Source organism: Haemorhous mexicanus, chromosome Z (assembly GCF_027477595.1).
Source record: "Haemorhous mexicanus isolate bHaeMex1 chromosome Z, bHaeMex1.pri, whole genome shotgun sequence".
Classification (NCBI taxonomy): domain Eukaryota; kingdom Metazoa; phylum Chordata; class Aves; order Passeriformes; family Fringillidae; genus Haemorhous; species Haemorhous mexicanus.
Window position 1 is genome coordinate 3,457,996 of NC_082381.1, and position 13,331 is coordinate 3,471,326.

General features: G+C 36.1%; 1 protein-coding gene across 2 annotated transcripts in view; it reads left to right on the forward strand.

Moving 5' to 3' along the window:
* Positions 1–12,116, forward strand: part of PTAR1 (protein prenyltransferase alpha subunit repeat containing 1) — a 33,245-nt gene extending 21,129 nt beyond the window's left edge. The window contains exons 6-7 of one of the 2 annotated variants that reach the window (XM_059837172.1): positions 2,134–2,450; positions 3,004–12,116. In XM_059837172.1, coding sequence (XP_059693155.1) covers positions 2,134–2,450; positions 3,004–3,352 — 666 coding nt within the window. In that variant the 3' untranslated portion in view covers positions 3,353–12,116. The remainder of the gene's footprint in view (positions 1–2,133; positions 2,451–3,003) is intronic. The other variant, XM_059837174.1, reaches the window with a different exon arrangement.
* The last annotated feature ends 1,215 nt before the right edge of the window (positions 12,117–13,331 follow it).

The following is a 13,331-nucleotide window of genomic DNA, read 5'->3' on the forward strand; positions in this document are numbered from 1 at the left end:
CTTAGGTGACAGGGTCTTCAAAAGTGCTAGTTTATGTGAGTGCTGTGTTAATTTGGTTATCCTTAAAAGTTTGTTTCCCCTGTTCTTTTGCATTTTCCCAGTGTCCCAGACCAGGGAGGAAGTTCAGATCTGTAGTTTACAGTTGGAAAAGCACTCTAAAACAGGCAAGCACAGGTCAGGGAGGGGGTAAGATGGAGTGCAGACCCAGAGGTTGAGACCAAGGTCACTGAGCACACATGTCATGTTCTGGGAGAGGCTGCCAGTCCCATGGTAGTCAGCTCACCACCAGAGGTAGAAAAGAGCTTGTCAAGAGTGGGGAGGGAGGAATTTTCATATAGTTTCATCTTTCTTCACAGAACAGTGGCAAAGGGTTTGTACTGATAGAGATGGAAATGGAGAAAGCTGGCTTTCTAAAAATCTCTTGGAATTCAGGCATTAGCTGGCTTTTTCTTTTACTTCCAGTTGTTAGAAGCATTTTCCACTGGTACTCTGAGGTTCCTACGTAGGAGGCTGTTTTTTGTAGATCTGAAGATGTTTTCATAGCAATCTTCTGTGTTGCTTTTTTAAAAGAGATGTTCTGGTTCAGGCAAGGAGTAATGCTGGAAATAATTTTGTTCCCTTTGTACAGGGAATTAAAATGCGTAATTAAGATGTTCCCCTGTAAATTTGTTGCTTATAAATATTTCAGATAAATTAAGTATCTTCCAAGGTCTTTGTTGAGCATAAATGTGTATAGTATCAATTACAGCTGAATAAAGGCTGATCTGATTTTTCTGAGACTTATGTTGGTCTTAATAGACTTAAAAATTTTGAAGTTCAAAAGTTTAAAATACTAAGCTCAATTCTATGAAGAAAGGAAAAGCTAAACTTATGGTCAAAAGTGCAGACCTGGACATGGAGTTTTAGCCCCCTTAAGAATCCTGTGTGTGGAGTGTTTCTTAATACTGCACCTCAGTTTGCTGATCTCTAAAAGGAAGATGATGCTGGTATCTTTTGGCAAGATGTAGAAAAACATGATGATTATCTAGGGTAGAAGACACTGTTTGCATGATGTTTGCTCCAATTTCTTCTAGAACAGGTGCCCCCAAAAAAGCTATATGGCTAGCCATGTGTGTTTTCATGATTTTCTTTGTGGGAGGCTGTGGCTTTTGTGCTGCAATATCTAAAAGAAGGACTTCTACCTATGAAAGTTGTTTTGCATTAGCTGGTCCTGTTAAGTGATGTAGGTAGCTTAGGAGAAGAGGTTAAAAGCAAGAGAATACCATAAGACTTAAGATTACTTCCAAAAGTCTTTAGTAGTAAATGAAAAGGGTAATTTTAATCTCTTTGGATAGTTTAGGCTCCGGAGGAGAGGCAGTATGAGGAAAGAGTTACGGCCTGTGGAAAAAACCAAACCAGTGGCTCTAACAGAGAAAGCAAAGCATAGTAAAAGCTTTATCTGGGAGCCAAACTTGCATTTCTATCCAGAAATTAATTTTGAATTTTAAAAGCACTTAGAATTAAGAGACAATTCACAGAAGCCAGAAGTGTTAAAAACAGAGCTACAGTTGGCAATTTAAGTATTTGGCAGAGTTGTTATGAAAGCCTTTCCAGGGGTTCTTCAGTAGTAAAATCAAGCAACCTGATTATGGACAAGTACTTTTATATTTCAGCAGCTCTAGGACTTTAAACATAATGTTATGGTTGATATTCTCTTACAGAAAATCAAGGTGTGAATTAAGTTTGGGTTTTTTTCCTTTTAAGCAACTCACCTACCTTCTGACACCCACAATCTACTGGGTAAAAAGTAAAATTCTTAAAGCTAATAGCAGTGCAAACCATTTTGAGATTCTTAAATCACTGCTTATTTCGTATCAGAGAGGTTTGGGATTTTTTCCCACTCAGCTTGTGGGTAGGTTTCTGAAAAACCTTTTCATAGTTTGGAAGAAGTAATTATTTGTTTTCTGCAGGGATGCCAAGATGCTTTTCAGCACATATTAGAAAAGGCTCAGTGATAGTTCTTTTTTCTGTGTATTCTTAAACCATTGCCACAGTGGCTGAAATCCCCAAAGAAGAGATTACCTTAATGCAGAAACAGTAGTGTTAAGTTCCTCCATTATACTGGTTGATAACTGTGCCTGCCTTTTGTTTCAGGTTCTCCTCGATGAACTTTCATCCACTAAATATTGGGTATCTATGCATGTCTCGGACCATAGTGGATTTCATTACCGCCAGTTCTTGCTCAACTCCTTGATACGCAGAACGGTGACTGACAAAAACATACCGGTACAAAAGCAAGTGGTAAATGAGCAAAACCCTAGCCTTCAGAAGGAGGAAGAGAGTGCAGGGACAGAAGCTGCCTGTGCAGAGGAGCAAAGCGTGGATCTCCCCGGCCATTTGGATGAAGAGATGGAACTCTGCAGTGAACTGATTGATAATTACCCAGGGCATGAAACCTTGTGGTGTCATAGGTAAGAGGACTTGGTCAAAAGAGTTTCCCTCTGATTTGTGGGTGATTCTTCACATGGTATTTCCAAACAAATTGTTCTGGCTTTAGGAAGTACCACTCAATAAACGATTTTTAAGATACCATGTATTAAACCTTTGGAAAATGTTCAAGAGCATAATCAGAGCTATTGTGTGGGAAATTTGATTTGGCTTAAATATCTTGTGGTGTAAGCTCCACTTGTCCCTATAATTTGTGCTAGAGAAGCAAGATGCTTTTAATGAGTCTCTTCACACTTTAAATGTTTAAACAACAAAAAAATGAACAAAATGTCAACAGAAGTTTGTGTGCAGAAAATGTTTGCTTTACTAGCTGGGTGCAGGTTCCTGACTAGGTAACAGGAGATTTGCCAAAGTGACATGGAGCCCTTTCTAGTACAGTGTGCGCAGAGACAGCAGATTTTGTGTCTGTGATGGAAATCTGGTGGGATGGCAAATGAATTTAAATAGTTCATCAGCAGTTTATTTTCAGTGCATGACTTTCTCTTTTTTTTTCCCTTCTTTTCTTTTCCTTTGAAGAAGGTGTGTATTCTACCTTCAGCAGCACTTAAGCAACAAACTTCCTCTCGTGAGTACAGCGGTATCATCTGTGGAGAACAGTGATGAAAGTCTGAGTAATTCCCACCACAGTCCTGCAGCCGGTCACATGGCACAAGCTATGGATGTTGATGGTTTGAATGAATCCAGCAGCAAACAAGGTTATACCCAAGAAACAAAACGCCTGAAGCGTGCTCCTGTGCAGGACTCTGTTGGTCCAGAAATGGAATACCGGTTTGTTGATAAAGTATTATCAACTTGTAGGGATGTGGACCAAGCCAGGTTTGCTACTGCTTATAGAAAATGGCTAGTTACTTTTTTAGGTCAGTGAAGGAAACGTTGAAAGCTTTCAGGGTTCTTCTCTTAGTGCAATATTCTGTTTTCAGACACAAATGCATGTCTTGGTTGCAAGTGTTAGCTAACTCTGTGTTTCTCTCTCTTTTGATGGTCAGTCATAAAGCTAAATTTCAGAGTACACATCTGTCACTTTGTTAAAGAACTGGCATACATTTTTATTAAGCAAATACAGTTTGTTACCTAATCTCTCAAAGAAATCACTCTTACCTACCAGCTTTCTACCATGACTTTTTTTTTTTAACTTCTGCATTAAGGTGGACTCTGAATCATTTGACTTAAAAAAAAAAAAAGAGGTAAAAAAAAAAAGGTTTAAAATGCTTGTGAAACAGAGTGTCTGAAAAAATGGGAAAATCTGTCAGTATCAGCTAAACCTGTTTCTAGTTTGTTCCTGTATGGCATCATGCTAATACCTTATGGGATCCAGACTATATTTGGTGAGTGCTATTAGTTTTGTATAGCAGTCTTTGGTAGAACACCAGAATACAGTGTTTCTTCCTGAAGGCTTCAGTAACAGTTTTGGAGCTGTGATGCCTTTTACTGTTTTAACTCCATTTTTTGTTTGCTTATTAATTGTCGTGTTAGCTTGATAGGAAGGTCTATAAGGTTGAAATTTTGATAAGCAGATACAGGAAAATGTGGCAGAAAATAGTTCAAACACATGTTCACCCACAGCCAGAGCTGTATTTGTGAATTGTTTTCTCAAAACAGACAACCTTAATTTCTTACTTGGTGTTTATTTATTTTTATCTCAACAATCCAGATTTAATCATATTTGATACACATTTCTGAATGTCTTTTTTACACTACAGGTTCTCACCCTGCCAAATCACACGTTGGTAACTTGTACTTAATCAAGACCCTACAAGTTCAATATTGGATGGAGTAAAAAGTAGCTCTTCCAAATGATGATTGAGACTATACAGTTAAAAAAAAAACAGTGACAGCAAGGAGGTAGCTAACCCTTCCTTTCTGTGTTTTTGAAGAGCTTCAGTCTTTGTTGTTTTGGTTTTGTTGGTTTGGTTTTCAATTTTTACTCTTAAAGAAGAGCTCTACTCCAGCCATACATCTCTGTTTACATAACTTTAAATTTTAAGGGAATTTGAAATCAGTTATGAATGGTGTATTTTGTCATTTCCTTAGAATTTGTCTGTAAAAGGGATATTTTACACTGGTAGAATTGTGCTGGTACACAGACCCAGGGAAAACATTCTACAACTGTAGAAGTCCAGACAATCGCAATATTGCCTCTTTTAAAAGCAGACTATTCTCTGGGGGTATTAGATTTTCATTACCATAATTGCTTTATATATCTTCTGCCCCATATGCCTCTTGACCATAAGTTTCAAGATGCTGTTTGTGTTGGGCATAGAGAGAAACAATGAGGGAGGAAAAAAAAAGGTAGCCTGCTCAAAAGATGTCACTTTGAATCAAAAAAGCACTCAAAATGTGAAGTTCCTGCACTTCTAAGTAGTTTGATGAATGGCATTTACTCTTACATTTCAAAATGAAAACAGACCACTCCCGTCTTTGAGAGTATGTTCATGATTCATTTAAGGCACAAAGTAGCTGAAAATGACATTTCTAAATGTACACTGTTCTGTTTACAGTGCATAAATAAGACTGATCTAGGCTTGAGCATCTCCATGTCAAAGCTTTGTTCCAGAGGGCATCCACACCTGCATTTATTAAATGCATACATTAGCTCTGAGGTGCTGTGGGATGCTGTGGTGGTTTGGTTGATGGTTTTAGTTGCAGAAAGCATAATTGTTGTCTGAAGGAGGTGTGGGACTGGCTTGAAAGAACAGTTTTGTTGTAAGATGTTGCCTGAGTGATCACTGACAAATGGGTAGGTTCAAGTACAAACAGGAGTCTGAACTTAAGTTCTTAACTTGAGCAAGAGCTTTTGCCCATCCCAGGAGACCTGATGTTTAGTGAAGGTGAATGATACATTAAAGTATGTGTAGTAGCCTGGGTCAGCTTGATTAACAGTATCCCATTAATGACTCATATAAATCTGGAAAGTGTGAAGTCAAGGGGGCAGTGTATTAAAGATCAGGTTCTTGGTCTTAGATTACTTAGTAATGTTCTGTTTGCCTTGTTCTGTTTACCTTGGCAAAATTTTCCTGTTTGTGAGAAAAATATTAGTGATAGGAGCAATCTCAGAAGTGGGAGCATGATAAGAAACATTTCTTTAACTGTGGAAGGGAAGAGATTGTCTCTTCTTGCACTGGAAAGATTGAGGCTTTCAGAAGAAAATACTAATATTAGAATCTTACTTGAAACTCATTATATAGTTCTTCCAGACTACAATCTGGAGTCTTAGTTAGCATTCTCAGAGCTGAACTGTGGAAGTTCTGTGCTTTTGAACTTGACATCATAAATGTTTATGCAGGTGCCCTCATATACATGTGTATAGTTCCTATTCCTGTCAGCACAAGTGATACATTCTTGTAGGATGACAAGATTTGGTCCTATGTAACTGAATAGAGTTACATTGCATTTTAGTACTTGGAAAAATGTTCTGAGAACTCTGATTAGAGATGGTGCTGATATTCCTACTGCTTTTGTAAAACACTTATGGCTGTAGTATAACTCTTAAGTGTGGGTTTTTAAAGTCTGTTCCTCATGGAAATATTCCCCTCCACTCTATTTTTTAAATCCAGTCAGAATAGTTACATTTAGAAATGTTTGCAGACCTAAAAACTAAATGGTGAAATTGAAAAAAGTCATATCTTTCTGTTTGATGAAAATACAAACAGTAAAATGTTACATTTGAGCTTTAATTTTTTAACAGTAAAAATATAAATTATATTAAGTAAAATAATATCTAAATTGCTTCGAACTATCCATGTCCTGAGGCCTCATGCATGAAATTATTGAAGAGGTCCTTCTAACATACTGCATTAAGCTCAAAACTGATGTGAAGTTGTGGAACTATGATCTTTGCAGTATACCTGTCTAACCACTTGGTGTTACTGCAGAGTCCCCTTTGGGCCCTGCTTGGAAAATAGGAAGTGGCTTTAGGCCATTGGTAGTTAATGTACTGAGCACGGCTACTTCACATTAGGCATTTCAGCTGTTTTGTGTTTCAGAGATCAGAGACTAATAATTTAGTCAGTGAACATTCCTGCAGAGAAAATGTCCAGCAGAAGCTGCAGAATTCAAGGCTCTCACACTCTGAAGTCTCTTCCAATATAAAATCAAACTTTGTACATCTTTAAACATCTTAATGTAAAGTTCCGCATCTTTCCTAATTTTGTCTTTTGCTGTAGTATGTGTCATTTGAATTGATTCTTTTTGTTCACTGGATTAGTCTTTGTAGAAATTTGTACTAGAAACAAAGGGTTTCGAGGAACAAATGTAATTTGAAACTACAGAATTTGGAATAGAAGGAACCACGTCTTAAAGTGGTAAATTCTCAGCTGCTAAATACAGTAACTGTTATGTCACTGGCATTTTGTTTGTCTTGTGTGTTACAGTCACTGGAGAAACACGCAGCACTAAATACAGCTACAATAACAAACTTGTATGAAGTCATTGGAACGCATTGTTATAGCTGCTCTGATTAATATTTTTAATGTACTCATGTCTGCATATTTGTGTTTTATTGACTGCTTACATATTCTTTATACAACGAAATCCATGTGTTATTTAAATAGGGATAAAGTAACTTGTCAGTTAATACTATTTGATTAATTACCTTGTATGTAATTTGCTTTAAGACAAATAAGCAAAGTGATAACATAGTGAGAAAGCTTAGATTTTTGTCTTATAATGAAAATTTCTGGCATTTCCAGTTTTACTCTAGTGCTGCTTAATTAGAATGTGTAGCTAGACTTTATGGATGGGAGTGATTTTTTTTTCCTAAGATAGTTAATGAATTTTTAAAACAGTACTGTATAATATTGATGAACAGAAAGAAAGGGTTTTGGAAGGGTTTGTCTGCATAACCAGACTCAAAAAGCATACTTTTTTCAAGAACATATAATACACTGAGCAAAATGTGAGTACCAGAGAATAATTTAGGTTGTGAATCTTTAGAGATTTGATGATTAAATTTTTGGACAGTTGTTGTTTGCTTAGTTTTGCTTTGCCTTCTGTAAGGGAAGAGTGCTTTTTGGGTTTTTTTTTAAATCTCGTGGGAGATGAACCATTGCACTTAAAATATGGGGAGAAAAACCCACAACTGCTGAATTGTATCTCATAGAGCAATTTTGGAAAAAGCAATGAACTGACACTGAAACATAGATGTCACTTCAAAATGCGTCTTTGCACTCATTGAGTGATGAGATACATGTAATTAGATCTTACTATTTTATCAGTGTCAGATACAAAGAATAGGGTGTAACTCACCAATTCTCAAATGCACTTAATGTTCAAGTTATTTTCAAAGGAAGTTCAGTGTCCCTGTCTATGATAATTTTCCTGGTGTACTCAGAGGTATGTTTCTTTTCAGCCTCTTCTCTGTTCTTCCAACCAGCAAAGAAGAATGTAGCAAAGCATTGGTGAGGTGGGCTTATTTCGTGTTTGAGTAACTCTGACTACCTCCCAAAAAGTACTTTGACTGATGTCCATAAGTGGAGTTATCAGGCTCATTTATTTCAGAACCTCATGCTAGACCTATATCCTCTTTCAGACGTGAAAAGCAAGAGCTTTATCAATGAATCTATTGAGTTTTCCAGGGACAGTTTGAAGGAGAATGGAAAAAAATACTGTAGTTAAATTTGGAAAAGCTAGAATTAGCATAAATGTTCATTTGTCTTTTCCTCTGAAGAAGCATCTCTGTTGCTGAAAAAGGGAGGAAATATGCTTCCAGGGAATTCCATATATTACGCTTTTGAACTGCAGACCTGACACTTCCTAGTGGCTTTAGCTTAGTGTGTAATGTTACTTCTCAGGGCATAGTCTATTTTAGTGAATTAGGGTGCATTTTTACAGTTTATAATTATTGATTAAAAAGGAACAAAAGCTAAACATGTAACTGGCTTTTAATTACTTTTTTTTTTTCTAGCATGTCATTTTATAATCTACCCACATGCCAACACTGTACCCAGTAATGTACAGTAGACCTCACCATCTCATCTGCTTCATACTGTTATTCTACTGAATTGCTGTGGCAGTCTTGCAGGGAGCTCATGATAGTTGTTGGATTTATTCTCTGAGTTTCCTAGTAGTATTCAGTGAAGGAGTTAGTGTGTTGTAATGATGGGGAAGCTTTTTACAGCATCTGTGTTGATGCACCTTAGGTCTTACATTCAGTATTTAAAAACCTTTTGTTAGGATTCTGAATGCTAAATCTTTTTCAATAGCTGTCAAACTCTTACATGCATTAATCTGGAAAACAGGACTCTTAACTGAAGTTCCATTTGTTAAATATCTTTATCTGCACCGTCTGGAACCTGCTGTACATGCTTTTGTATAGACAGAGGTGGGGAGAACCCACAGTGAGGTGCATATTTTCTTCAGGAGACATTTTCTGAATGGAATATAATTATGGTTAAACACAGAGCTTTGCTTGGATGAGGTACACCTGTCTGTTCATTGTGAATAAAGTTATGAAATTGGTACATCATTGATATGGTAAGATTTGCTAAATGGCTGTATGTAATGAGTAGATAAATCTGCTATTAAAAAAAAAAATTACAGAAATTATACAAGGTACCAGAATTTGTTTTTAGAAAGCAAAATTTACATACTGTGTTCATTCCCTTTTGTATCAGTTTTTCTTTTTTGAAGTAGCTACATTTAAAACTGAAAGGTGTACTTGGGAACACACTTAACTTCATATAATCTCATTACTTTCATATAATCAAAATAATAGATGTCTTAAATGTTTTGAAGTAGCATTAATATCCAAGGTAGTGACAGCACTACAGTGTTCAAGTGAGCCAATAAACTAATTTTGTAACATCATTGTGTTCATCAAAGTACTTTTCTATGTTGGGAAATGTTTATTTTATCAAGATCTGTGCAAAAATATTTAATTCTCATAGCTTTCTTATTAGGGGGATATACAACTACTTTTGAGCATAATATTTTGCAATATTTTTTCTATGAAAATTTCTCAGATGCACAGTTATGACCATTGTAAATTTTATGTAGATTTTCAAGATAAATTAGATAAATCATAAATGTTGTAGCAGAAAGACTAAAATTACGACAGGACAGTAAGACACTGAAAAGTAATCTGCTAAATGACCAGTGTTCTACAGAATAGTGAATGTAAAGAGTTGTTTTTCACTGGTCTTACTTTGACACAGGATGAATTCCTGTCAGATGGGGATTATTGTCTTTTTTTTTTTTTTTTTTCTTTTTTTTTTTTTTGGGTAATCAGTAGAGAATTTATCTGTGAATAAATTATCTATATTTATTTTCCCACAATAAGTGTGCATGTATGTGTGAATGGGTGGATGGCAGAACTGTATTTATGTCCTGTGAACACTGCAAAAATCATCCACTTTTGGCTATCTGCTGACAGACTCCTCCATGGAAGACCTGTTCTGAGTCTGAGTCTGAGTCTAGCAGGGTCAGTGCCAGGTTATCTGCTGAAAGCAGTGAGATCTATTGCTTCCCCTCTCTGTCTTAATCTGCCTGATTATCATTATACTTGGGCAAATGCCTGCACACACCAACCAAATCATTAGTGGTGGTGTTTATTCCAAGCGCTTGTAGAGAGTATTTGAGACTGTGAAAGTGTTTGTAAGGTCTTGCTAGTTGGGAAGATTTGGGGGTGCTCAGTCAATAACCAGGGGGTACTTTTCCCAAGTCCTCCAGAAAGGAAATGGACAGGCATGTTTTGCATGAGTGCTTTAGCATCACAGGAGACTTGAGAAAAGTATAACTAGTGACTTAGATTGGTATTTAAAAACAACAAGTAGTCTTTTTAGTACTTTGTTTTTAGTATTTTTCTCACATTCTTTTTGTAAAAATAAATAATATAAAATATTCTCAGAATTACTCTTAATTTTGAGTGTCTTCTGATTTTGAATTATTGGATTTGAGAGCTTTCCTTAAAGGAAAGCTGTTTTACTGGAAAATGCTAGCACCTTTCCTGTTTCCTCGTAGACAATGTGATTCATTCCAAGTGTCCTAAAATGAGCACCTGAAATCACAAGGTGTAACTGAAAGTATTGTTTATCATCCTAAATGCAAAGCTTAAAAAAGCTTCTTTCATGTACTTAGTTTTCCTTTTTTTTTCTTTAATTTTCTCTTACTAGCTGCCAGGTAGAAAGAATATATAAGGTAGCCCACAGTCAATATGAGCAAGCTTGGCTTACTTAATTTGGGTGTTCATTAGTTCAGAAAGGAGCAAGCAATAAACCCACCAGGTTGTTGAATAGAAGTAATTTGCAGGATCTGGTTATTTGTTTGTGATCTGAATGCTTTATTTTTACCTCTATTGAAATGAGTTTCAAAATTCCCACCAACTTCATTGACTTCAGATCAGGTCATGCTGTGGAGAGAGTATCAGCCTCTGCCTGATAGCCATCATGCATTTAGTGTGATGAATTGTAAGGGACTTGTTTGTCTTTCACAAGACATACATGGTTGTATTTATGGCTTCAATTAAAAACCAGTTTGTGTAGTGTGTAGTCATTAGTGCTGTGGAAAAGGAGCCATTAAGGTTATGGAATGTTAGAGGTTTAAAAGGGCAGCTAGAGAAGAACTAGGGGTACTACTGGGTATCAGTAGCTAAGGACACTTCCTTTTCCCTCTTTTTTTTCCCCTTCTATTCTCTCCTCTGCTTCTCTCTCCCTCTTTCCTCCACCTGCCCCAGCTCAAAACTCCCCATTCTCTCCTCTGTCTCCATGATTTGTCATCTTTTCTAGAGGCAGAAACTTTCATACAATATACCTGTGTGCAAACCAGGACAACGCTTCAGTTTTGGAAGTATTGCATATAGCAAATTGATACCAGTGCTTGAGGTTTGTGCAAGGTATTTAGGGATGACTGGAGAGGTTTTAAGTGCTGTGTGATAACTGATGCAATAGTAAACAGGAATGTCTTAATAAGCAGTGGATGGCCTGAGTGTTGCTGTTCTCCAGGCATGCTGTCTGCATTTATGGTCAACAATAAACTGCACATTTGTAACCCTTCCATCTCCACAAAATGCTAATCATTAGCTAACAGCTAATCTGCTTTGTAAAATGCATCTGCATAAATGTTGATTTGAGATGTTCTGCAATTATTTGTTGTTATCTAGTACTAGATAACTTTGACCATGCCTTTAGCCCTCCTTCAGTGGAGCCTGGCCAAGTATAGATTTTCATGGTTATACATCTGGTTTTGCAGTGAATAGTATTTGAAATTCCACCATATAAAATGTGCATTTTCCTAATGTCTAGTTAGAAACATAGAGGGGCATCTTAGCACTGTTTTCCAATTGTGCACACTGAGTTTTACCTTGTTTATCTCAAATTTTTTCTGTTGCATGTTAATTAAATTTTTGCTCATCCTAGTAGTACAAAATTACTTAAAAAATAAAAGAGAGCACCCTTACAGTTCTAACTATTCTATGCAGATGTCTTCCAAAATTTACAGGTACAATTTTAGTGATGATGGTTGATAAACAGATTTTTTTCATTTATTTATCAGCAGACTTGTTTTTATATGTATTAGTGACAAAATGGACTAAGCACCGCTGTAAGTTATTGCATTTCTGTCGAAATTGGGAAATAGTGTAATATTGTTTTTGTTAAATGTTGGCAGTTTATAAATAAACTTTTCATCTCCTAAAACCCCTTTGTTTTGTGACAACATTTTCATGCATAGTGCAACAGATGCTCCTTGTAATTACTGCTAATCTCTTCAGTGATACGCTTCCTTTGACAGGAGCTTCATCTTCTCTTGTGAATTAAGTGATGATAGCAGACTTATTTGTGGTTCTTTTAAACACTGACACTTAGGCCTTTTCTGGAAGCTTTCCTAGGTCTTTGTTCAATAAAAGGAGAGAGATGAACAGAGTTAGTTCCTTATACTTCTTTCTGGCAATAGACAGCCAGCTGTACTGTTTAGAGTTGAAGAACTTGGACAGCTGATTGCTGCTTTTGTTTTTCTAGCTTATTACAGTTTCAGCATGATGTTATGTGATGTGCTTGCCTTTTTTAAAGTCTAGAAGCAACCAGAAGAGCTTGTGCCAGTCTTCCCAGGTTCCATACCATTTCTGTGCTGTTACAATTGCAGGAAAAGCATTTCACAGATATTAAAAGCAGGTACTTGGCCTCTTGTGTTCAGAAGATATACCTTCTTTGATTCATATTAAAGGTAGATGTAATATAGAACATGGTATTGCCTTTACATGGTACTTTGATTCTGGTTGACTGCCTTTAGAACATAAATTCTGCTGTATAAATTTTATACCTGAAGAAGAACTGTCCCTAATCTGACCCCTGATCTGAACTGGATGAGAAGATATTTGAGGTATGTTTATTATTTTTGTAATCTTTCTAATTATGCACATACAAATACATTAATAACTGAATCCATAGTGTTGATCTGCAGTTAAGCTCTTCAAACAGTATTTTACTTCATATATACTTCTTTGATTTCATTTAGAAAAGTTGTTAATTTTTTGGCAAAATGGACTTAGATGTTTAGATCTCTTTCATAGACTTGAGAGAATGCTGCAGTAATTTGCTTCTAGTCCTTATATTTCAGGGCAATCAGTAGCTCTATAAAGAGCTTTCATTCCCGCTGTAATCCAAATAATTCCAAGGTTCATTTAAATAATGTATTTAATGACTAAATATTAATATAAAAGAACATTGAACTATCCGAACGTGTGGTTGGGATTGGGTATTTATTTCATTAAGCAGTGACAGTGGGATATTTTAATGTAATGGCATATGAAAAAGCTCTAATTTAAAGTTGGAAAATTTTGTATTTCATGTATATTGTAAAGTGTGACTGGAACCACAGATCCAGTATTTCTCTAATTTACTTAAGGGTTTTTT